This window comes from Phaethon lepturus, unplaced genomic scaffold (genome assembly GCF_000687285.1).
Source record: "Phaethon lepturus isolate BGI_N335 unplaced genomic scaffold, ASM68728v1 scaffold7678, whole genome shotgun sequence".
NCBI classification, from domain to species: domain Eukaryota; kingdom Metazoa; phylum Chordata; class Aves; order Phaethontiformes; family Phaethontidae; genus Phaethon; species Phaethon lepturus.
This window is the reverse complement of record NW_010558215.1, coordinates 63,562-88,978: the sequence shown is the minus strand read 5'-3', so window position 1 is coordinate 88,978 and position 25,417 is coordinate 63,562. Positions and strand designations below refer to the sequence as shown.

At 36.8% G+C, this 25,417-nt stretch overlaps 1 protein-coding gene across 1 annotated transcript in view; it reads right to left on the bottom strand.

Moving 5' to 3' along the window:
• Positions 1-4,430: 4,430 nt before the first annotated feature.
• The window catches only part of TDRD9 (tudor domain containing 9), a 66,980-nt gene continuing 45,993 nt past the window's right edge, over positions 4,431-25,417 (bottom strand). The window contains exons 21-36 of the mRNA XM_010292980.1: positions 24,923-25,039; positions 23,855-23,962; positions 20,807-20,907; positions 19,874-20,047; positions 18,749-18,860; positions 17,182-17,394; positions 15,342-15,431; positions 13,079-13,339; positions 12,464-12,613; positions 11,329-11,399; positions 10,833-10,942; positions 10,583-10,679; positions 9,952-10,090; positions 8,778-8,887; positions 5,797-5,869; positions 4,431-4,526 (exon numbers count right to left, since the gene is read on the bottom strand). Coding sequence (XP_010291282.1) covers positions 4,431-4,526; positions 5,797-5,869; positions 8,778-8,887; positions 9,952-10,090; positions 10,583-10,679; positions 10,833-10,942; positions 11,329-11,399; positions 12,464-12,613; positions 13,079-13,339; positions 15,342-15,431; positions 17,182-17,394; positions 18,749-18,860; positions 19,874-20,047; positions 20,807-20,907; positions 23,855-23,962; positions 24,923-25,039 — 2,022 coding nt within the window. The remainder of the gene's footprint in view (positions 4,527-5,796; positions 5,870-8,777; positions 8,888-9,951; positions 10,091-10,582; positions 10,680-10,832; positions 10,943-11,328; positions 11,400-12,463; positions 12,614-13,078; positions 13,340-15,341; positions 15,432-17,181; positions 17,395-18,748; positions 18,861-19,873; positions 20,048-20,806; positions 20,908-23,854; positions 23,963-24,922; positions 25,040-25,417) is intronic.

Sequence of the window (25,417 nt, the reverse complement as noted above, 5' to 3'; positions counted from 1 at the left end):
CGTGAAGCTCCTAACCCTGCTTTGTGATCAGTGCCGAGTTTCCACAAGGAAGGCCAAGCACACTTGAAATGGCTCGATTTCACAAGCAGAGGCATGTTAACGGCTCCCCGCAAAGCCCTTCCGGGTCTCCTTCCGCCACACTACGGCAAACCTGAGTGACTAACATTGTCCAGGTTTGTTGCTTGTTTTTAATAATGGTATCCTCTTCCCTTTCACTGTGTACAGGTGTTCATCATAACAATACAACTATACCGAGATAACCGTAGGGCGAGTGCTCTCAAGCACAATAAAGCAGCAATTTAGGAACCAGAGACACCGTTTCTCTCATCTTTGGCAACCTCTGTCCACTTGGAGTAGCCGCTGCTGTAGTTAATGGAAATAAGATTTGAGGCCAAGTGCACCTTGAAAAGAAGTGAAAATGGAAGCTGGGGCCAGGAGGAAGCCTGGGCACTCCGGGGCCCATCTGACTAGCAGCACTCCCTCTATGCTGAGATCCACAGCAGATTCTTTTCTGTTTCCCAGGTCCCCTATCAACCTCTCCCAAAAGGCTTTGTGGGTGACCCTTAGATACAGAACCCCCAAAGCAAAACCCTGAAGCTTAGCTATGCGGTCAATCTCTGAGCAATCCTGACCTTCCCCTGCTGCTCACCTGTGCCAACCACCAGCTGAGGTGGACAGTCACACATTCACACTGCTTTCCCACTGTTCATTTTTCATCATTTCCCTGTCTCCCAACACTCTTCTGTGTGTCTCCAACACTCTTCTTAGAAGACATCTTTCTTGAAACCATCTTACTCTGCAACATTTATGGACACAGGAAAAATACAGGGATAATCTGAGTGATAAAGAATGATTTATGTACTTATTTGAAGAAAGATATTGATGCTGAATGCAAGCAGCTGGCTTGGGCTGACCCAACATTGTGTGTTTGTAATAGCTTAAAAGAACTTGAAGAGATTATGAACACATTTTCTCGTCACTGAGGGATAGTAATGTTATCATTGTCTCTTGTGGCAAGAATGACAGACTTCAAACTAACGATAAAACTGTTCCACACCAACAAATTCCACATCAGTGGCTGCTGTACCCCTCACAAATAGAAACTGATGGACTCTCTCAGATACAGCTTATTTATCACTCCACTTTAGGCTTCTCAAATTTCCTCCAGAGTCACAGATTTCATATAGCGCATCTCTCGAACTGTAGTTCCGAAAGGTATTGCATTTCACACGCTCGTATAATTTTTAACACTATCCTTTGTTATTATTATTTAATGATCTGAAGACTAAATGAATAGGCTGGCAAAAGTCTTCTGTGAATCTCACTTATTTGTTCTAATCCAAATGTAACCAGATTAGTAGTAATCTAGAAAAAACGCAAGATTTCAGTGTAAACTAAAAAAGTATCTGGGCTATTTGCCAAATCTAGTATCAGCTCAAATGATTTGTAATTAACTCAAGTTCTTTTCAGATACTAATTTACAGAAGAAATGAGAAGTCATTGATCACGTAGCAACCAGAGTTTTTTTAGGATGTAATTGTCCATAATCACATACAGCTACTGAGGTTCATACACCTAATGTTCTAGTTGGAATCCTGGGCTAGGAGTGTCTGTATTTGCATGGCACACCTGCATCCTGGAAGTCCTGCAGAAGACCTGAGGGCAGAGAACACCAGCTGTGCCTCCACCTCCTTTCCACTGCAAATGCCTATGTAAACAGAGTTACAAGGCAGTGGAAGAGTAAGACAAGAAACACAGACTACATATCCCGAACAACTCTCTCCGGTGTAGACTTAGCTAAATGACATCTCATTCTATAAGTGATCATCCACACTATGTAATTCTACTATTGCTGATTCCAGAATGTTTCAATCACAGATGGAATTATTAGTCTGACCTGTTACAGCATCTTTAAAAGGATATGTAAACAATAAACTCCACCCTTATATCTGCCAAAAGGAAACGCCTGGATAAATATAGGCATTCTTTCAGTGTATTTGCTTAGGTTCTGGAATCCAGTAGGGTAGGAAGTTCAAGTTCCTCGATTTTAACAGGTATTGAAGGATCTGCCTTCCCTGGAGTTCCGATTCCTTTATTTATTTATATATTTGGTTTCTAGTACAGCCTATGGCAGTAGATTCCAAAATTATTCACCTGCAATGGCAAAAAATTCCTTTTGATTTAAAGCTGCTACCTGATCTTATTGTAGCTGTGGGGGAAGTTATGAATAATAGTGAATACACACATTTTCAGACTTGTGGAGCACCTATCAATACTTTTTGTCTCTTTATCATTACTATTGGAGCCATTCAAGAGGGTTGATCTAACCATTTATAGATTCAAATATTTCTACCTTCGACTCCGTAATAGAAGAAATAAATAAATATGGATGATCACTAATAAATTGTGGCAAGTGAAAATTCATTCTGCTAGATATTGGTAAGCACCTGGAGATAAAAGGAATCTTGACAAGCAGTCATGGCCTTTTTCTTACGGGAGTAACCCCTGAAAGGCACAAGGTTGACTTGGGATCAGCTCTATAGCCATACAAAGACACTACTATTTTACAATACTTCTTTCTCCAGTGCTATATACTATTAACCTTAAGGGGAGAAATCCTGAACCTGTTTACCTTACATAGACACAAAATACAACTGCTGCTTTTTAAATTTCAGTACAGCATTTTCATCTGTCAGTAAATAACATTTCCCAGCAAGGCGTACTTGTAAGATGTTCTGTGTCCTTCAAGGATAGTCTGTCATGTATGACATCTGCAGGCATATTATGTACCCAGGACAAAATTGGGAGCTCTTAAAGAGTTAATACACCGTTCTCATTTCTCAATTGACCAGTGGCAGGTTATGTGTTACCAGACTGTAGGGGAGTTATTCTCTCATCATAAGGACAAGAGTAGAAACCTTTCAGTTTTATTATGACATAAGCCACTACACGGTAACTCTTCTTCACCAAAAGCATTACAACACTCAGCAGACATTTGAAAGGGAGCAAGGAGCCCATCAGTAACACCCCACCAGGTGGCACCACAGGCACACGAACAGACCAGGACACACAGAATTGAAAAAAATTAAATATGGAAAATATTCCCCTCAACTCTCAATTTCAGTGTTCTGTATGAGGAATTGCGATAAGTCACATTATTTATATCATGCCTTTTGGTATTACCAAGTTAACCTTTTCCTACAGAAATTCCCATCATTAATAGACAAAGCAAAGATTTGACATTCTGCCTATTTCATGTGCCTCCAAGTGTTTAACTGCAACACTTAATTTGCATTCAACACTCAGCTAAGAAATACTGTTGTCTAAGCCACCTGAGATGCAATTTTTCTACTACAACTATCTTTATAATGATGTTTTGTAATTCACAAGAATTAGTAAAATGGGTCTAAGGAAGTATTGCTTATAATAAGCCATCAAAGTTGCCTATTATACAATTGCCCCTCTGTTTAAGTACAGCTTAAAAAGCATCCCCTTATTTTCCCCAAATCTTCCATGTTTTTTTATGGTTACCATTGATTCTGTCCTTCAGAGGATGACTGGGTAATCATGATCTTCAAATCGTTGCGTGAATAGTGAAAAGATTAATACTTCTCCATATACTGTTTTTGTATTCATGTTATTTTGTGAATGTCATCACATACCATTATTAACTAAATTTAGCTTTTATTAAGCATGACTGCACAACGGAAGAGAAATACATTTTATTTTACTTATGCATTTTATTCTGAAGCCACTGACCTCATTTTTAGGGCTAAAGATCTCTCAGATAAAAATAAGAGGAAAGAATGAAACAAAGGTGTCATAAATCAGTAATGTAAAAGCATTCTTCTGCCATACAGGAAAATAAACCATATATTATATGCTACTGCATGAAAAATTAATGAAAAAAATTGTACCCAGTTTATGAAGTTATATTTTGTATCAGAACATAATCTAGATCATCATTTTCCTTTGACCTCTAGGTTTTGGTTCAAAAAAAACCCAAACACCTTTGTTGTATGGCTTTTTGAAAAACTAATGACAAAGAAAACAGGAAAATGCAACTTGCAGTTAATGACAAAAAACCATGCCCCATGGCATATAAGCTTTTAGGCAGAAAATGAACAACTAAACCTAGATTTGCTTTGTCTTTCACATACCTTGTGATAAACCTGCTCAGAAGTATTATTAAAATTAAAATTACATCCTTCTTTAAGTCAGTTTGTTTTACGAGTAAACTCGTCTGCTCTAGGTCAACAAATCTTAGCTTTTTAAAAAAACATTAACAGATTCCAAACTGTATTTTAGTACACTGACACTAATGTTACTGAACAGCATTGCAAAACAAACACGCAAGGATTATACAGAAGACAAAAGTAATTTTTAGACTAGTTGCAATACCTCTTCCTCTGAAAGACTTCTAGAAATATTTAAACATTCAACACAACAAGCTTATGTAGCTGATAAAGACCAATTCCTCTTTCATGCTGCTTTTCCGACTGGTCAATGATACGCTGAGAATCCACCTAATCAAAAGAAGAAAGATGAAAGTCAGAACGCATTCTTAATACTGTTTTCCTACTTAACATAGTTAAGAAAGAGTTTTGACAGTTTCAAATCATACAGGCATTTCAGTTCCATGCCACAGATTTCATCGTAACAGCCAGTGCTATAAAACACTGTATCTCATGGATTGCCCGAGTCAGAATACCACTCCACAATCAATTCCAAAGCATCACCAGTAGTATTTTATGTGATGATGTAAGAAAGATGTCCTGAAACTCTTCAGACTTCAGATTCAGACCCAAGGCCTATACATTAACTTGTTATAAAAAGCTAAACACCAATATAACTGAATAGGAGATTATCTTCATTATAGGACAAGATATAGACATATATAGACCAAGGACAACTGAATTTGAAATAGGAAAATCAAAACACTTTGGCTCAAGGCAGTATATCACGACACACTAACCCCTCACTGAATGACTACTAGAAAGATGTGCCCTTGGTGCTCATTCACTGTTGTCAAACTTTTCAGGAAGGGAGACCTAATCCCCTAATTTATATGCATCAGGGTGGGAGAGGCATAGGGACAATGTGAGTAGAAATGTTACTGCTGCACTCAGTAATTCCTCACGCCCTTTTATTTAAGAAAATGTACTGGTTCATCAGGAAACCTAGTGGCCTGCAGAGGCCCTTACAGAAAGAAAGGTAAGATTCCTAACAGAGTAGGAAGCTAGACTTTTCAGCTTTATGAAACCCTCCCTTATTTCGAGAAAACTGCCCTATCTGATCTCACCACATTCATTCTAAAGCAAGCCACATTTCTGTCTGCTTAGAAGGGAAAAGCCATCTGAAAGCAAAGCAACCCAAAATAAAATTAAGATGCACTGCCTTCAGATAAATCTTAAACAAGGAACATGCATCAATCTTTTTCTTTTAGGCCACGGCTGCTTAATAGAATACTACAAAATTTTAACTTCCAACAAATGTAAAATTGCTTTTTCAGTCTCTCTCAACGCAAAATTCATGAAGTGTTCTGTTTGAAAAGGCTAAATATTTGTATACACAAAATTAAAAAACAAAAGACCCAAACTAAATGGTCTACAAAAATAGGGTATCAGTAGAAACTGATGTATACACAATAGTTCTTACACCGTAAATCCAACTCTGTAGTGCTTTCAGTATCTTTAGATTCAATACTCGAAAACAGACATCCTTCCAAAGGAAATTCTCCCTTTTAGAGCTCTCAACTAACCGTACATAAAAAAAAAAGCAAAGCAATTACCTTACCTGATTCCATGTATATGGCTTCTCATACCATGTAGGAACAATTATATCTCGAGGTTTTGATTTGCAGATTAAACTGAAATTACATAAAAATAGCCTTAAGAAATACACTTGTATTTGATTAATACATACAAAGGAATGATTTTATATTAGTTACAACTAGGCATTTACGAGGTACCTGTGCTGAAGGAATCTTAGAATTTCCTTGTTAATCTAGTCTTATTTGTTCATTTCTTTGTACTTTGCCCCTCTAGTGTAAGAGGTCAAAATACAAATTGTCACAGGGATGTTAAGTGTATCAGAATGTATTTTCTTTTAAAGAAAATAATTTTTTAAAAAATTTGAGTACTAGAATTTGCAACTGTCATTTATTCTGTAAGTTTTATGCATGCTTATTCACTAGAATGTATAATACAGCTATTTTTAGGGTATTTTGTTTTGCATGACAACTCAATTACTATAGATTGTCTGTCTGCTCCAGTTATTTCCTCAAGCTGTGCAAACTACAACGGTAGTAGACTTTAATTAATTCTGTCTAGATGTGTTTTTCAAACACTGATTTTAGTCTTAAGTCGTGGTGACATGTTGTAAATAAAATTAGCTTTCGATGGAAAGAAGTTATGAAAGACTGCTCAGGCTAAATTTTTACATGTTTGCTCTTATTAACGAAAGGTTAGGTTTTTTCTAAAGGCATAAAACAAAGTACAATCAGAACAAAATATTGAAAACAGAGAAAGATTTTACACAAGGGAAAAGATGACATCATGACAATAACCAGATTGTCTCTTTCTTCAAAAAGGCTAAAAAAAATTAGCTGTAGGATCACTGGAACAGAAACAGTAAAAGCACAAAGATTCCAAGAGAGAAGACACTAACGCAGAAAGTTATGAACTAAAGAAAAACAGCCCAGAAGGCTGATGAGAATGACTGAGTCAGGCAGTCAGCACTGACTGAACTGGGGAACATGTCAACGCTGAGGACCTGCACCAAGGAGCTGTGCAGGCTGCTCCTTCCCCTCCCAGCTGGCTGGAGACATCTCAACAATCAACCCAAAAAAGGTTGCCAGTATTAAACACTATTAAAAAACAGTAGCAAACAGTATTAAAAACAGTAGCAAGTATTCACATGTATAAAGAAATAGCAGTGACATTACTGTGCCTTGAATTTAGCATATATTGTTGCTGTCCAAGCATGAACTCCTGTTATTGTCACAGTGACCTCCAGAGAGGTTTTGTGGTTTTTCTGCTTTCTGCCTATCCACTTTCTTTGACTTCCCCCTACACTTACTACCACATGAATCACATAAGCCATCTTCACCCAGCTTTGAAGCCTAAGCATGGTACTACATAGCAGTGTCCAAAGGCAATGCAGACACCAGCTGGCCTGAGGTACTTGGACACAAATGGGAAATTAAATATTGCATCAGCAGTATGCTTGACAGCTGGTATTTTACCAAGAGTTTTGCAGACATGAAATGCGAACAGCTCACCGTCAGCCTGCACTAGTGCTCCTTAAGTTGAAAGCGCAAGCAGCATGCATCTCTGAGCTACAGCCTTTGCAAAGGTGTACCACCGCTTTCTGGAGGCACACAGAACCCACTGCAACAGCTGGCTGGAAGTTGCCATGACTCAGAGAAGAGCAGCAGTGCGTCCCACTGGTGGCACACACAGCGTAGTGCCCAAAACAAAAATAATCACCTTGCTCCCTTTGTCGTATCCAACATGTCTGCTGGTCAGTTAACATATAACAGGTAACTCCACATATTCTGGCAATTGTTTGTGCTCTTTTAATTTCATTTCCAGTGCCTCAAAAGGTAAGGCTTCTCCCTGTACTTGTTAATTTATTATAAAATGCACCACACTGAATTATCTTTCAAATTTGGAAATAAGAAGTATGGGTACTTTCTTCCAACTAAACAGAATGTAATAGTTTTTTTTCCACAGCTGGGGAAAAAAAAAAATCAACTGAGCAGGTACAGGCAAAACCAAGAAACACCTGAAAACTCAGCATAAACAGCTGCTCTGATAATCATTTTGATAACCTAGGGTAAGGGCAGCTAAGCTTAAAGGCTTCTGATCTTTATCAGCATGAGAAACTGCCTCACTTTGGCATACAGTTACTTTAGAAAAGTTCTATTCATGAAAAAGGTCACATCTCCTAGAGATGAGGCCAATACTCAAGAGCATAACATAACTCTTAATTCATGGCTGAGCCAGAGCTCTTTCTGAAATCTCTTCAATACAGAGCCAGGTAAGGATGAGAAAAGTCTGCTGATGACACAGCACTACATTTACAAACAAGGGAAGATTTTTCACAGCATGCTCAGCAGTGGCAGACATTAGAAGAAGCTGTTACTGGGATACTTCATTGAACCAGCACCCCTGAACACTTCCCACTCACTGCAAGCTGAAAAAATTCTCAAGACTGGCTGCACTGACTAACAATAGTCTTTTCAGAACCACTGCTTCAGTTATGAGAAGCTGGGAGGCCTCCTGGAAAAAAAGTGCAGGTGGCCTTACTTCAGTTCGTAAATTAACCTGGGGCTTCCAGCAATTAAAACTTGGCCAACACCTATTCTACACAGGTCTGTTGAGGGAGGAACGGCAGCACACACAATTCGACTTTAATGTACAGGGAGAAAGAATTCTAAATCCTTCTGCACTCTTATGTCATAGGACTTTACTAGCCTTGTCCTGGGTGCACAAAGCAAAGATACATCAGAAGTAGTATCCTGTAGAACAGGCTTTACAGTCCAGGTTTTATGACTCTTAAGTGATCAGGCTTCCCTGAAGAACCAGTGCTTCCACAAGAAGTCTAAAGTTGTTGAGTACACTGCTTTATTTAGAAAGTAAATGAAATGCCTCATTAAATGAGAACATATATTACTTCCCCAAAGCCTAATCTGAGCTATGCTTCAAGCAATCATTTATTTTGTTTTTGCTGAGGCTGTTAAACAGAAGATCTTATTTCTACAAAATTATTACCATAGAAGTTTCTGACGAACATTTTCCTGCAGCTGTGTCATCCTCTCTTGTCCAGAATATGCTGTACATTCACAGAGCAGCTTATTAATGGCTGTCCTTAGGATGTTTATCTGTAAAAATACCAGTGACAGAATCTAAAGCACTTGAAAGCAGCACTAGTTCTGTATTATATTACACTGACAAAGGTGGTCGAGGCAGTAGCACCACTGAACTTCAAGTAGAATATTATTAACATGGACAAAAACATCTGAAGCTTTAGAAACACTTCATCCTCCAGATGCATCTCTGCTGGTCAAAGACATTAAAGTTCAGCCACTTGATATGACAATCTTCAAGTTACTCAGATATGCCACAAAACATAGAGGCTACCACTTGCTCAGATTTTTTCCACCACAGAACTCCTTTTGTAAAAGTTTTAAGGATTTTCCCTATCTGTTCATAATTTTCACATGCACAACAGCCTGGTGTTACCATTCTGGCTAGTGCCATGACCAAGTCAGTGCTTTCAGAAAACAATAGCTCACACGTATGTGCACCAGCATGTCCACTGCGTCCTTAAAAAGCCTCTCGAAACCACTGGTCATCACCTAATGTACCTGCTCTGTACATAGAACTAATCTTGGCATGTGAGGTCCTTCACAGTCTACAGCACATGTTAAATCTGAAGCACAGGTCACATACAGCTTACTGTCCTGCATAGCAGAGTATGTGCATACTTCCCTCTGACAGATCTCTGTCTATGTGTTGCAAAAAGGCCGTAATGAGGAATACAGGGGGTTTTATTGCTTGTTTGCTTGATCTGCTCTGGGAGAAGTAGCTTGATACAGATGACTTACCAGAGCTGTAAAAAAATCATCAGGAATGCTAGGCTAATCAGTAAAAACCACAATAACTCTAAGAACATAACTAACAAGACTAGTGCAAAATCAATGCTTTTGTTTTGAAAAGGGTACAATGTATTTTTTTATAGTATTTTATTTTGTTCAAAGCATATGGAGGGGGTAACTTTTTTCCAACAAGAATCCAAGGTTATAAACAGGTAGTATACTAAAAAAAAAAACCACAACCCAAAACCACAGCTAAAACCAAGTTTTCTTACTAACTCTAAGATTTAACAAGCTCTGATGCACTGAGTTAATTCCCACTACAGCAAAAATTCTTATGCATGTTTTACCTCTGATATGTCTTCAACTCCAAAATGCACATCAAACGTCAGCTCCATGTCATTTTCTGGAAGCAGTGGAGCCCCACAAGTCTGACTCCAACCCAAACCACACAGAACACCAGTAAAATATTTTCCACTTTTATCAACCCTATATGAAAAAAGAAAGAAAACAGTCTCATCTAGAGATGAAGAAACTGAACTCATATGAAGACAGACTTAAATGAATTTGTGTAAGCCATGCCAAGCAAGACACAGGTGTGTTTTAAAGAACCTGAAACAACTGAGGCATTCACACCTAGTCATGCTGTTTTTTTAAATATAGTGATGAAACAAAACTAAAGTTCTGGTTATGAAACCATATACTCATAAAACTCAAACAGAAAATCATACATGGGCAAAATTAAACTTTAATTAACTGTATTGCCTTATTGTGAGGGTAAAGCCTGCAGCACCAATTCATAAGTACCTGAAACAAGAACATTAGCTACATACTGCATTGAAACTGACAAAAGATACAAGAATTACACGAGCAGGAAAAGAATATACTAAATGCTGAAAGGAGAGAAAAAAAAATCTGCTACCAATTTATGAAGGTCCTAAAAAAAAAAAAGAATTATCACTTTTTAAAATGCATGAATACCTGAGTTCTATAGCAGGAGCAAACAGCATACTGAGGAGCGCAAGCAGGCCAGGAATAGGAGGCATCAAAGATGTTTCCTCTAAAATCACAGTAGATCCTGTCACCAAACAAACAAATAAAAAAAATAATCTAAGGAGTATCTAATGAAAATGAAACCTCAAAAAGATGTAATGTAGAACTACAGTGACATATTTACTCAGGACTATTCATATAAAACCAAAAGTCTACAGAAACTGTTATTAACCATTACCAGTTGCATTTGCTGATAAAGAAGCAGCAACCAACAATTGCTGAAAGTGATCTTCTGGAGCATCATGGACAACAACAGAGTTTATGCTCTCCTTTTGTATGAAAGCACTTCTGGGGAAGAAATAACATTTTCAACGTTAAAAAAAATCAAAACCTATACAAAGATGTAAAAAAAGAATTATTTCAAATTCACAATACAACCACAATGGATAGCAGTTACTGGCTGAAGACTACCTGAATACCATTTAGCAGATGCATATGATGGTTGATAAATAATCTCTCTGTAAGACATTAAAGCACTTTTAATAAAACTACTTTTAAAATTTTACATGGCACTAGTGTGCATATTAATGCAGTTCAAGCCTGACTACTTCAGTCTTTTCAATGAATAAGAGTTCTGTAAAAATCTGTAAGAGTAACTAGGATAGTTTTTGCATACTTATCAAAAATAACTGCTGAGAACGTGCCTATGCTTCACAGTAAAAGTCTTCTCATACCTGAACTGGGATACTCTAGTCATACTGTAGCATTTCACCTCATAAGGACTGAACGGGCCAAAAACTGTTACCTTCAAAGAGAGAGAACAAATTATATTCTAGTTAGACAGCACCTGGATGTCTCCAAAACAAAATCCTTTCTAAATAAAAATCAACACACATTTTGGCATGTAAATTGATAAGTTGATAAACAGTATTTTCATTTCATCCATCTAAAGCAAATTTTGCTTGTTGAGGCACCTAAACAAAAATATTTTCACAGGTGCTGGGGATTCATGACTTTCCTCTGGCTTAAAAAAAACCCCACAAGTTCAGACTTCATAGAGCACCTAACAAAATCAGGTCATTTTTGTTTACATAAGCAGGTGTTTAGTCTTGAAAATATCTCACTTTATGGAAGTGAGTAGTTAAACAGGATTACTCCTGTGGGTAAACCGAGCACAATTAGGTGCTTGAAGGCCTGAAACTTTGTCAGGTCTGAAATGGGAGAAGAATTACAATGTAGACAAGGCTTAACTTGCAGTCTGAATGCAGAACAGGACACACGTTTTCATGTTTTATATTCCAGCTTTAGTAGTGACTAGGTATCTCAAAATACATAAGAATAAATTCAGACTTTGGAATTGGCACTGGAAGAAACACCCACTGCTTCATTATTATCATTTACTGGAGTGTTCACTGCATCACCTATCCTACTTGCTTACTTATTGCTATCTGAGGAAGAACGAAACACTGTGTATAGTAAAAACGATGTTTAAATTTTCTGAAAAATTGATAGGGTTGTAATCTTGCTTTTTGCTGTAGCTTATATAATGAAGACTACCACGTGTGGAAACATTATGTTCAGTTTTTCAATTATATCATCGTTCTGCAGTGGTTTGAAGTGCTGCCTTAGAATGTGTTACAACAGTCATTAGCTCTTAGGTGATGCTTCAAAACTTTGTTAGAAGTTGCAATAGACTTGTCTGCAATGGTGGTCACATTACAGCTTTCTACCAACAGAAGGTAGAATGCACTATGAAAGGCATCAAGTATGCTTTGGTTATTAAGGGTACTTTCAAGTCTTCATCTCCATTCTAACAATGTGAGAAGCAGGGTCATTTAATGACATACTAAAACCAACCACTCAAATTACCTTATGGGTTGGTGCACCAGATTTATTGTCAGAAAACACATTTAACAATCTTTCCATGTGATGCTTTTCTTCCTCTCTTGAAGATGCAGGCATTTTCTCATCTTTCTTTACTTCATCCGAAAATAACGCCTCCAGCAAATCATGGCTTTGCTACATAACAATGTAAGAGTGTTAAAACCATGAAACACCTGTGTGTTTAAAAAATTTAAAAAAAGGTCCTGCACAAATAACATGCATACTTGCATACTAATAAAAAAAACAATGTTCTTCTCACTTTTCAGATTATATAAAACATAAAAATGGAAGACAGTTAAAACTATGAAACAGTTACATTATTTCAAGGTTTCAAAACGGCATCAATTGAACTGCTCTGCTGTTTTTATCTCCTGGGAAACATCTCTTTTAAAAGGTGTCTCAAAGCAGCAATGCTTTTGCCCAACAGTTCAATACAAATTATGCACACACACATAAAAGTATGTTGTCCCATTCAAGTATTAATCTTGCCTAATCCTATGGCATTAGTCAAGACTTCAGCTCAACTTCTCAGGACTTCAGACAGCCTGAGCTGAAATAAATCAGTGTAAGAGAAGTAGAGGCAGCTTTCTCGATACATACTTGCGATTCATATGATTCTTTTGCTAGTTCAGCATAACATTCTTCAATAAGCACATCTCGAATATTCACAAGGTCTTTGCACCTCGAGTAACGGAAAACATCCACATGCAGAACACCATGCACAAGTGAATACACCTTCACTAGAAGAGTATAGCCATTTACTAGTGAGGCAAATCTCTGGCTAGCACTGTAACTCCACTGTTCCCCACACACAAGAGATTTTGCAGATGGACGCATCTTGCATATCTTGAATTCTAAAGCCTAGAGCAAAAACATTGAAAACAACACTTGCATGAGCAGAGAATCAGCATGAAAAGCTTTCATTTTCTCAACAAACTGTTTGAAATAATAACTATAAATGACTTCATAATTATTGCAGTGGCTTATGTTAATTCCTAGGACTGCTGTAAAGCTACTGGCATAATTCCTATTCTGTCATTGCCAATGCTGCTACACATTAGATCTCACATCACTTCAATATTGTACATAATTGCTAATGAATCAGAGCAAACAGAGCATAAATTGAAGTTAATTTGGTATTACTTCACCATCCACATTAAAACTTTAAGAGTGCAGAGATATTTTCTCTGGAAAAAACTTTACAATACAGTGATTTTCAACTAAGGTAACAGAAAACTTGGCAAGACCTCTGCAGCTATTCTGTCCCTGACAGGCAAGAGAATTAAGTTCTCATTTGACCCCTTTCCACAATCACCATCTGTAATTATATCTTCCAATGAATTTACAACAGAAATACTTTTTTTTTTTCCCCCTAGCCTATCATTAAAAATCGTCATTAAAGAGTAAAATACATTTTCCTTTAATACATCTGAATAAAACACAAAAAATGATGCTTCTTGCCAAAATTAGTTCTACTTCTTTTTTAAAATCAATTATAAAAGAAAACCAAACAAAATTAACCCTGTCAAGGTCTAATACTAAGAAGAGATAAATAAAATAAAACAAAACCATACTTCTGCTGGTTTATTTCTCATTGTCATCATTAAATACTTCAGATAAAGTTAGTATGATACACCTGTTTCAATTAGCTGAAACATACCTGAACAAGGACTGAGAAGCTGAATTTCACTTGCAGTCTCTAGCTACTTTATTTGTAAACATAGCTGAATAGAATTATTTTTCTGAAAAACTAGCTATAAAGTCCCTCAGATTTGTGTTACAGATCACTATTTAAATATCAAGAGAATTCTGTCTGAGAAGATCCAAGTAAAGCCAGTAGTTCAAAGATTAGCAAAGAGCACAAAGCAAGAACAGGGACTTCTAGCTTTGCAAAATTTAAATTTGGTACCTCCTATGTATTTGTCCTGTAACTAACAGTGTAGCTGAGCAGGCGCTTTGATGGAGCAAAAATACTCTGCACAGTAACTGTACACAAGATATTTGCCACAGCAGACTTGTGCCATGCAGACAGGAAGAGATACTATGCTGCCACTTATCTGTAGTAGGAACAGCTAGGTTTAAGCAGAAAGCAAGAAATTAAACTAGTCATTGATAGTTTCTCCTCTCGGGCTGTTTTCTACGCTGTATAAGCCTCTGATTTGCACAGAAGTTCTTTAGACTAAAGCAAAGCTGATCTGCTGCTCAGTCTGTCACTCCTCAGCTTTGCATATTACCAGGCCATAAAGGAATCAGAACAACATTCTCCTAGACAGAACTTCTACTTCTCAAGTAACTGATGGACAGCAAAGAAACCGATAACCAAAAGCAACAAGCAGCAAAAGGCAACTGTTAAGAGCAATTTCCTCTCTCCTTTTGCTGTTCCAGTGATTACAGGTGGGAGATAGATCCCACTATGTTGTCTCCACAGAAACAGGACTAATTCAAACATTCTGTAAGAAAAAAAAAAAAAACAAACCCAAACAAACAGAACATGAACACAAATGTTTTTTACATCCAGTCAGGCAGCAAGTTCAGGCTTTCTGGTTGTTTTTTGCTTTTTCTTTTGTTTTGTTACCCACCCCCACACCAGCAAATGTCCATGAAAACAAAAGGCTGGATAACATTTCTCTACAATTAAATGCAGTGCAATTCACTTACACATAAGAATTACTGCTCTGTGGATATACATCTGTAGAAAACATTTATCTACCTGTTAGTGAAGGTGGTTTGTAAGCACTCCCATTAGCAAAATACATGTTACTTCATTATTAATTCTGAAAAGCATTATGACTTGAAGTACATTTCTGTTTGCCAGACCAGACATGAAAAATATCTATTAAGCAGCAAAGGCCATCACTCTTACCTGGAAAGGAAGCTCCCGAAGACTGCTTGGAATCTCTTTTAATTTCTTTAAAGGCACTTTTGATCTGTTACCATAATCCACAAAAAAAACCTGGAAGAAGAATCAAGACCATCCACAGAGATTCCACAACATTAAAAGTGCTACCTTCAGTGGAAAGGAAAGCAACAACCTAATTTTAACTATTACAGTACAACACAATCTTGTCAAGTGATATGGAATCAAATTCAGAGTCTGGAAAACATGCAAATAAAATCATGTCAAAAATAATAGGTCAAATTTTATCATGTCTATTATTTGATTCCTTGGCTTAAACATACACTGGTAATGCAAATACTCTGCTAAACCTAGAAAAGGCAAATTTCTCTGAAAGGCTCTAACTCTCCCCCCAGCAATTAAGTCTGTGTAACTTTACTTACTGTTAAGGAGTGGTACTACCTAATAATTGCTTTTAGTTAAGCAAATGCTAATATTGATTGGATAACTGGTTATAAATGCAAAACAGGAAGTGATGAGATTAGCGCTGTTATTCACTAGCTTTCTATGACTTTAAACAGATTACCATGCTCAGTATTAACTCTATAGTGGGGATACTCAAGAATATTAAGAAATCAAGAAATTCAAAGGAAGAATGGGCTGTGCAAAGGCCAATCTTAGAAAAATAAAAAACAGTCTGTCTTTAACTGCTGAAAAGTATTGGCCTGAAAAATGAATACACTCCTGAACTGTGGCACTCATTTCCAATACTGATCTCAGCACAAAAAGCCAAACGTTCCGATGAATTTGCTCATGATACAGAACTCAGCACCATAAACACTGATACAAGAAAGATCACACTGAATGGACTCAAGAACTCAACAGGCATGGGGAAAACCAAATGGCATGAAGTAAAGATCATATCCTTTAGAATTTTTAACAATTTTGGATATAAACACTCCATTATTATTTATAAATTATAATTATATGGAAATTACCAAGGAGACAAAACTGAGTATAAGATGCCAAGAGGTGGCCCATGCTAAAAAGCTATGAAAAGGCAAATGTGGCATATGACACATGAAATATTTTTTAATGTAGAGGAGAAACATTGTGTTGGAAGACGAATACTAGCAGCATTGCATAAGCGAAGGCAGAACTGTAAGTACCGGAGCATACATAATGCTGCTTCAGAAAACTGAGGCCAAAACAACATAGAGGAGTGAGATGGAGATCAGGTGAAGAGAGAGTCAATGTAGGATGTCAGATGAGAAACAGTGCAGCTTGCTTCAACTAGTAAAACAAAGTCCAGGAAGAAAAAGATAGACAATAAACTGGAGGGAAGGGCAAAGAGGAGGGAAAGAAGAAAACCTATATAAACCAGGGAAGAAACACTGGCAGAACAACAAGCTTAGACAAACTGGCCATGAATGACTGAAAACTACCAATACAGTGGGAGCAAGAAGCTAACTTTTCAGATGGATCTCAATGTATTTATGAAGAGGAAGTGATGGGGTTGCTGTCAGCAACACAGCACTGGACTCTGATCTAAGCATTCCTTACCATGTTTTCAAAGTTACTGGGGGTTTTAGTCTTTATTTCGCTTTGGTCTGCTTCAGCACAGACACTTTACTGCATCAACAGCCTCCCAATTTCATACTAAACTATTCCTGTGTTCTGGCAACAAACTAATTCACCTATTCTGGCAACATTCTATTAAGGTTTTATTTTAGTTCTAGTTATACAGATTTCTTTACTAGAATATTTGTAATTATCATGAACATAGCACTTCGTAAAAAATAACGCATAGCTCCAAGATTGTTAACCCAATCACATCCTACCAATTTAATATGACATATTACTGTACCTCAGCAAAATCTCCACAAACATACAGAATACGAGCTCTGTAATATCCTCTGTTTTCCAGATGTGTGAAAGGTGCCAGACAAACCAACTCTGGATGTGGAGACACTGGCAAATCCAGCAGGTTCTGGTAGTTAATTTCAGCAGTTAGAGCCTGGAGTACAGTCCTGTTTTTTTCATCTATTCTGTAACCCCAGAAGTGTCCAACTTCTACTATCTGGAAGTATAAAAATCAGACAATATCAGATTTAATTTATTTTATTCTTCTACATCAAATAAAAAACACATCTGAGCAAAATAGATGAAAGCACTCTGACTCCTGACACACACAGAGAAATGTTCTTATACTGCAAAAATGCAGTGGAGCGTTTCTCTCTCATAATTAGATGTTATTTTAAAATGTTTATTTGCTGTGCAACTGCAAGACACTTTTCATCTAAACAGACCCTGATATAAGCATTACTAAAATACAGAAAATTAAGAAAAGACTGCTTCCATTTTTTTCTAAAGCAAATCAACATATAGAAAATACAAGGTATACAGTTGATTAGACATATACATACAGATATGGTGCACTTTTATTAGTGAAAGAATACCAGTTAGCTACATCTATCAGCAAATTGGCAGTGTTAATGTTACAATTAGCCATCCTTTAGGAAACTGAAAAGAACACACTGCTATTTTAAATCAAATTTAATAAAATAAGTCACCTTTTCAAATGGCTTACTGAACTCATATACCATTTCTGATCAATTGCTCGTAATAAAAAAAAAAAGAATCTTTATTTACAATACAGACGACCATTAAAACTGATGTATTAAACCGAAGTAGCATAGATAGCTAAATGATTGGAATGTATCTGATCAAATGCATGAACATTTTTGATCCAAGACACTTAGATAAATAAAATGAAGAAAATAAACATGTCACTACTATCAAGAGCTGTTTTAATACTTCAGCTTACAATTTCCGCTCAGCAGTTTGGATTTTTTTAATTATTATTTTTATTTCAACAGCATATGTATTGCTTGCTATTACTCAATTTGTTGAGAAGACAATAGTTAATACAAGATTCAAAAATTCCCATCTTCAGAATTCAGAAGTATTTATATATAAATGTTCCCCTAACACACTATTTTATGCATGCAAAATTTACCAAATGAGCATGCAGTACTGTTAATTCATCTCATTTATCAAATTTACAGTTTCTGAAGAAAACTGAAAAGTTAATAATAACCAGCTAAATGGCCCAAATATCTACTGATTGTCATTTCTATAGTGTAGGCAAATATTTTACTTCTCCCATTAATACTCTTTACATTCATGCCTATTTTCAGCTAACATTTACTGCCAGCAAATCCCACAAATTGTCAAGTGCAAGTACTGTTTAACAAAGAATTACTAAGAATTAGACCAAGAATATTCTCCATACCTCTTATAGATACCTCTGTGCTAAAAACATTATCAGTACCCATTTTTTTTCATTTAAGCTTGTCAGATATTAATCTCTGCAAAGTTATCTAGGTACCAATTATTAGATATGACCTACTTCAGATGTAAAACATTTCTACCTCCGTTATCTTGATGGACAGAAGACGATTTGGGATCATCTTTGACTGGTGTAAAGTACCAAATGAGATTTCCACAGGCTCCACTGTCTGCTTCTGACAGTCCACATTTACTCTAAAAAGTTTATGGAATAAAGATGCTAAATATTTCACTCAAGTGAAAACTCAGAAGTTTTTTGCTTTCATTTGCTTCTCTAGCATGTACTTAATGAGTTCTATTTCGAAATATATTAATTCAATTAGAATGTAAAATGACCATGCAGAACTAACATACTACAGAGAAACTGTCTGAATTCCATCACGAACAAACACAGGAAGATACATACAAGAAGCAACTGTGCCATCAACTTATTAGAAATCCAAAGTAGTAAGGTTAAATAGTGAGGCTTTTTGCTATGGCATGCCTTCTAAGTTTTGTGTTTTGTTTTTTTTTTTTTTTTTTTTTATAAATTGAGTACACTAGAGTACAAAGATGAATTCAGCTTATCTATCTTTTTTACATACAAAGTTCCTTTTACTTGACACAGTTAACAAAGTTAAAAACTCTAAAATTAGTCTTCCAACCTAGGAGACTTCTTTCTTGGGTCCCTCAAGAATTAATTTTCACAAGGACTTTTAAGTGTGGTTTCGGACACAGTGAAACTGCTAAAATGTTTTATTAAAAGCTAAGTAGAATCAACTGTAAGTAAAGTATTCACCTGCACTTTAACCTTTCCAGTTCATTCCTGTGTTCTTATGTTAGATTTCTTATTTTAAAATATTAAAATGGCTGCAAATCAATCAGGAACTAGGCAGACTGCTGTTAGCAAAGTTGCTTGTATGACCTGAAGCTGAGAATCACAGACAGCGTATATAGCAATGAAATCCATGGGCCAGTTTTTTTCCAGCAAAAGCAGGTGTGGACTCACTACAGTAAAACACCTTTAACTATAAAGCAGTATTTAAGACAATCGTGTTATTTCTGGTCCTGCAAAAATCGCCTGCTTACACAAAGTTTACACATCTGGTTTTTTGAACCTAACATGTCTTCCTTGGTGATACTGCCAAGGAAATGCTCACCGAATCCTATGGACCTCATTTCAACTTTACACAGCAAAGAAACCCATTTTCCGTATGCAATACAATTACCTTAGAGATTCCACAGTTGCAGCTCTCACATCTTGCAATTGCCTTTCAATGTAATCTGGATTATGAACGTTCAACTCAAGAGGAATTTTCAGCTGTGACATCTTGACTGACAGGTACACTGCAGGAAGAATCTTAAAACCTTCCATTGGGTTACGGGAGAACTCCACAAAAGCCCTGTTCAAAAAAACCCACCAAATAAAACTGCAATAAATACATGATGAGGAATCAAAACCCAACAACAACAAAAAAACCCCAACACAAACCCATCATTTCTTCTCCCTGTCTTTATCTTAGCAGGCCAGCAAACAGTAACAAGTATGTTCTTCACAGGCTTTGCCTACTGCTCTTATGCACTTTAAAACTTGATTTTGATGATGGTTATAAAAACTTTCTAACATTCTCACAAGCACATAGCAAATTTACTGAGTGTATTTAATACAAATAGAAAGGATGGGAAAACATATCTGAATAAGAAAAGAATTAAAAATTGGAAAAGGTATAAGAAAGGCTACATGAATTCAACTGTGGGCAGCTGCAGTCCATAGTTAGCTGGAAAATTAGCTGAAACATACACATGCATTTTTGCACAAAGCCATCTGACTGTACAAATGAGCTAAATTCAGTATACAAGTTAAAAACAAATAACAGACAGATCAGCTGCAGTTATAGTCCACTGTTAGACAACAGAAGAGACAAAACAGAAGGTGGTCTCTAACTCAGCTAGTTTACCTAATGTTACTCTAACATATACCAAACTTCAAAGCCACTTTTCTTACTCTAGCCAATACATTAAAAATAAATTACTGATTCCAAAGAGATGAGAAGAAATAAACTGATTTTGTCAGTGCACCATTGACAAAGAAGGAAATTGATTACTAGATTCCTAACTGAGAACATGAGAAAGGCAGGATATTTAAAGTATTTTATACTTACTTTGATCCATCATAGGCAATAGATTTTACCTGCCCACACTGCCTAAACAGTGACTGCAACTGTTTGTGGTATAGATATCCATAGGGAGGAATATTCTTCAGCTGTTAAGAAAAAGTTAGATTTGCATACATTCAATTATTTTAATGCATTATTTAAGTTCACCTAAATACTTCGCTGTCTCCTTCACTTGAGCTGCAATAGTGATATGCAATCTAAACCCAAACAAATTCCAAAAATGCTATAAAGTTAAAAATCTCACAAGATAATAAAATCAGAGCTTTGCTGCTAATGCTGCCCTACTGCCTCAAACCACTAGATAAATGTTTTCTTTAACTATAAATGAAGCAGCTTCATTTGTATATGCTTGTTTGATAATTTTTCTTAGCAGCTGTCTAGTATCTCTCCTTTTGTAACAAAAACAATGAATTCATATGCTTCCCTGTCCACCATTGGGAACTACATCCTAGGCAGTGTATAGCCTGGAAAACAGGAGGAGCTACAGCCCTGCATATCCTGGCAGAACTACCACGTATTGAATTACTGAGGTATGGTGGGACAGCTTGCAGAACTGTAGAGCACTTCACAGAATCATTAAGGTTGGAAAAGACCTTTAAGATCATCAAGTCCAACCATCAACCCAACACCACCATGCCCACTAAACCATGTCCTGAAGTGCCACATCCACACGTCTTTTAAATACCTCGAGGGATGGTGACTCCACCACCTCCCTGGGCAGCCTGTTCCAATGCCTGACCACTCTCTCAGTGAAGAAATTTTTCCTAATATCCAATCTAAACCTCCCCTGGTGCAACTTGAGGCGGTTTCCTCTCATCCTATTGCTAGTTACTTGGGAGAAGAGACCAACACCCACCTCGCCACAACCCCCTTTCAGGTAGTTCTAGAGAGCGATAACGTCTCCCCTCAGCCTCCTCTTCTCCAGACTGAACAACCCCAGTTCCCTCAGCCACTCCTCATAAGACTTGTGCTCCAAACCCCTCACCAGCTTCCTTGCCCTTCTTTGGACACTTATGGGTGGATACATGCTTCTTGGGGATGATAGACAAAGAGCAACCTTCTGGTCTGCCCTGTGAGTGGAGTAGGTCAAATGTAAAGTGCAGAGCAGAGCTCTTATCCTGCCCCATTATTTTGTGGGGCAGAATAAGAGACAAAGTCAGTAAAGGTTGTCCACTGAAGTGGGAATTCATAACAAAGCACCAGTCAAGATGAAGCAGACGATCTTTAGGTAACTTGCAGAGGTCTCCAGATCACAGACCCTGCATCTTAGAGGGAGTCAATAAGCTCCCTGATAACCTGTTAGAAGGGCAGGACACAAGCTCCTAGATTTCTGAAGGGTGTTGAAAGTAACTTAACACCAGTCATGAGCCAAACAGGACTCTTCCAGATCTGCTATTACCGAACAAAGTAGAACTAAGTTGTTACAGAAGTGATAATCAACAGCAGTGTGGGCTGGAGCAACCAACAAAGAGGGGAGCTCAAGATCCTGAGGAGAATGAGGAAGACAAGTAGCAGAATACACATCCTGAAGCCTAGGACAGCACAGTTTGGTTTATTCAGGGAACGGGTAGGTGGGATCCCATAGGAAGTTGCAGAATCTCCATCAGAATCACAGAACTCCTAGCTAGCAAGTTTAAACTTCTACACGTTGAAGTCTTTTTCAGGGGCTATACAACTGTTTTCTTCTCTTTGGTTATTACAATCTTACACAAGAAAAAACAGATTATTTTTAGAAAATCTTCATATACCTTGAAGTCACAGTACTAAGATCAGCTGCTAGTCAAAAACACGGTCTAGGTCAAACTGCAGAAACTGCCTCAAGACAAGGTGGTTTAGAGAGACCACAGACTGGGAGGAATAATTGTCTTTTATAGCTTTGGCACACACCATTAGGAGCATCATATGGCTATAAGAAGAGTCTCGAACTGGGAGCTTTAGAAACTTGCAGCACTTGTGCCCAGGAAGATCATTTACACTGATGAAGACACTGATGAAGACACAGCAGCTACTTCTTCCTTTAAGGTAACAGGCAGTTGATGTATCAGTAGATCAAGAATTACACACATCAAAAGCAAATAGCTCCTTAGATCTAACAGTTTCATCTTAATAATGTTGCTGTGCCAAGATTAATCTTGTCTTTATTCCACAAGATTGAGTCTAGTCTGTTAAACAGGATTTTTTTTTTTTGCTTCCATATCCTGAAACAATATGTTAAAAACTTCAAAAACGTACACAAATGTGTGCACACACATCACCATGCCAGCATCTCCTTCAGTATAGAACTAGCCTCTCTTCTTAGGTAAGTAGTAAAGCATGACAAAATTCCCTGGCAGTAAGCTTTTGAGAGTTTCTTGCCTACCTCTTCATCTAACTATTTTCTCTTGTGTCAGTACAAGTCTATTGTTTGAGTCTTACTTGTTTGTAGGTTTGTTTTATTTAAGCATAGGTCATGGTTATTTTATAGTGTTATACCTAATTCAGCCACACCAAACATTTTCCCAGTTTAGATTGTGTACCATTTTGCAAAATCAACACAGCCTTTTCAAACTTGCACTTATTCATAAATCAGATAAAAAATATTTCTGAAAGCAGAAGATAAGAAAGCAGAGTGCAATACCTGAGTAACCTGAAAGCAAAAAGCATGTAGGCCACGCACTAAGTGGATTACAAAAAAGTAACATTAAAGTTGCAACAACACGTTCCATAAATATTCACAAAAAAGGTACCCTTGATAGTCTTGTTCTGTTTTTCAAATATTTTATTAGTTTTATGAAAGTTTTTTGCCTGTTCAAGACTCGCAATCAAATGCATAGAAGCAGTCCTCAGTAGGAGTTCTTCTAAAATTGCCCACCCACACAACGTTTATTATATTGGAAGAAAGGGAGATGGGAGAGAAGGCAACTGACCAAGTGAGGATCAGAGTAGATAATTACTTCTGTCCTTGCCCAAGACAGACCAAAACTTGAAAATACCACCCAAAACCTACCTATTTTTATTACTGATTCTTTATTGTCATTCACCTTCTTAACATACCATTACAGTGGTTTTTGGATCTTTGCCAGCAAGGTCTCTCACAGCAATTTCTTCATCACATTTTCCAAAAGTAAAGTAGTTTGGATAGAAAGCACCAGCTATTACAACCTGAAATCAAGAAAATATTTTTTTAAACACAGCAGATTATATTCAGTTTATTAAAAAGAGATAAGCTAGAAACATAGAGAGACCGACCGATCTTCATATGAGGATTTTTTTTCCTGCCTCTTTCCAGGAATTACTGTCATTTCAGACTAAACATTAATTCATGCAAATCCTTAAAAAACATACTAGCATGAAAAGAGTTCAACTTCTAGAACATTTTTACAACATTCTAATATTTTTGTACGAAGACTTGCTCTATGGAAACTATAATTGTTAGCCTTGATTTCAAGCGCCTCAGTTTTAAATAAATTCACATAAAATAGCTAAGTGAAACTTGTTTGATTTTCACGTTGTATCTTAGCAGTATTTAACAATTCTACTCTAAAAAGTTCACTGCTTACACAACCGATTGCCACTGAAATGATAAATAAGTCTGGAAATAAAATCACTTATAATCAGTCCAAATAAGACAAATTTAATTGGAAATGTGACAAAGTTACAATAGCTGAAAGACATCTAATCCCTGCTGCCCTCAATAACTAACCAAGCCAGTGGTGGTCCAAGTACAGCACATAGAACAAGTAAAAACATCATTTGCAAAACTGTCAGTTCTTAGCCTTCCAACACAATTCATCATTCTTTAGAGTATTTTTATGACTTTAGCAAAGATTAGTCTAGATATACGGTTTAATTCATCTCAGAATGACTTGGTTTTGTTTTGATGAACTGTTGGAAGTGAAGGGACAAGCAGAGGACCAATGTAGTGTGAATTCTGAACCACTAAAAGTAACATGAGTTGCCCTTAAGTTATCAAAAAGAGATTTTTTTTCAGCTGCAATCTCAAAATCTACAGAGATTTTTGAAATACAGGTGTAATACTAGTTCATCAGTACTAGTATATAAAAATCCAGTTATAAATTTTGTAAATAATTGATCCCTCCTGAAAAGTCAATAAAGCATTACCTGCAAAATGAAGCGTTGTTTGTATACACATTCCTGATCCATGGCAGATGGCTGAGCATTAATACACATGTTAAATGCTCTGACTCGCTTTTTCAAGTTGTGAAATAACTCTGCCACCTGAAATTTGAACTCTAAGTTACATATTAAACAGATCAAAATCATCCACAAATAAAATCTTGTTAGTAAAAGTCTGAATAAGTGGACAAACTCCCTTTCCTTTTTAGGTGACACTAGTATACATTTCACCTAATGTACTGCTTAGCATCTCTACTTCAGAAAGTAATTTCAGTACTGTGACTCAAGCAGTTTTCTTGACATCTCTTTATAGCAGTCGCAAAGCATATTATGCATATACGATATAGAACAAAATTAGAAAGGGAACTGAGATACCCTTTTACAAGATGATATACTAATTCTCCATTTAAATAATTTTGGGTTTCTATCTTCAAAGGTAAAAAACATGCTAACACCAACCTGGACTTCTGCACCTAACTG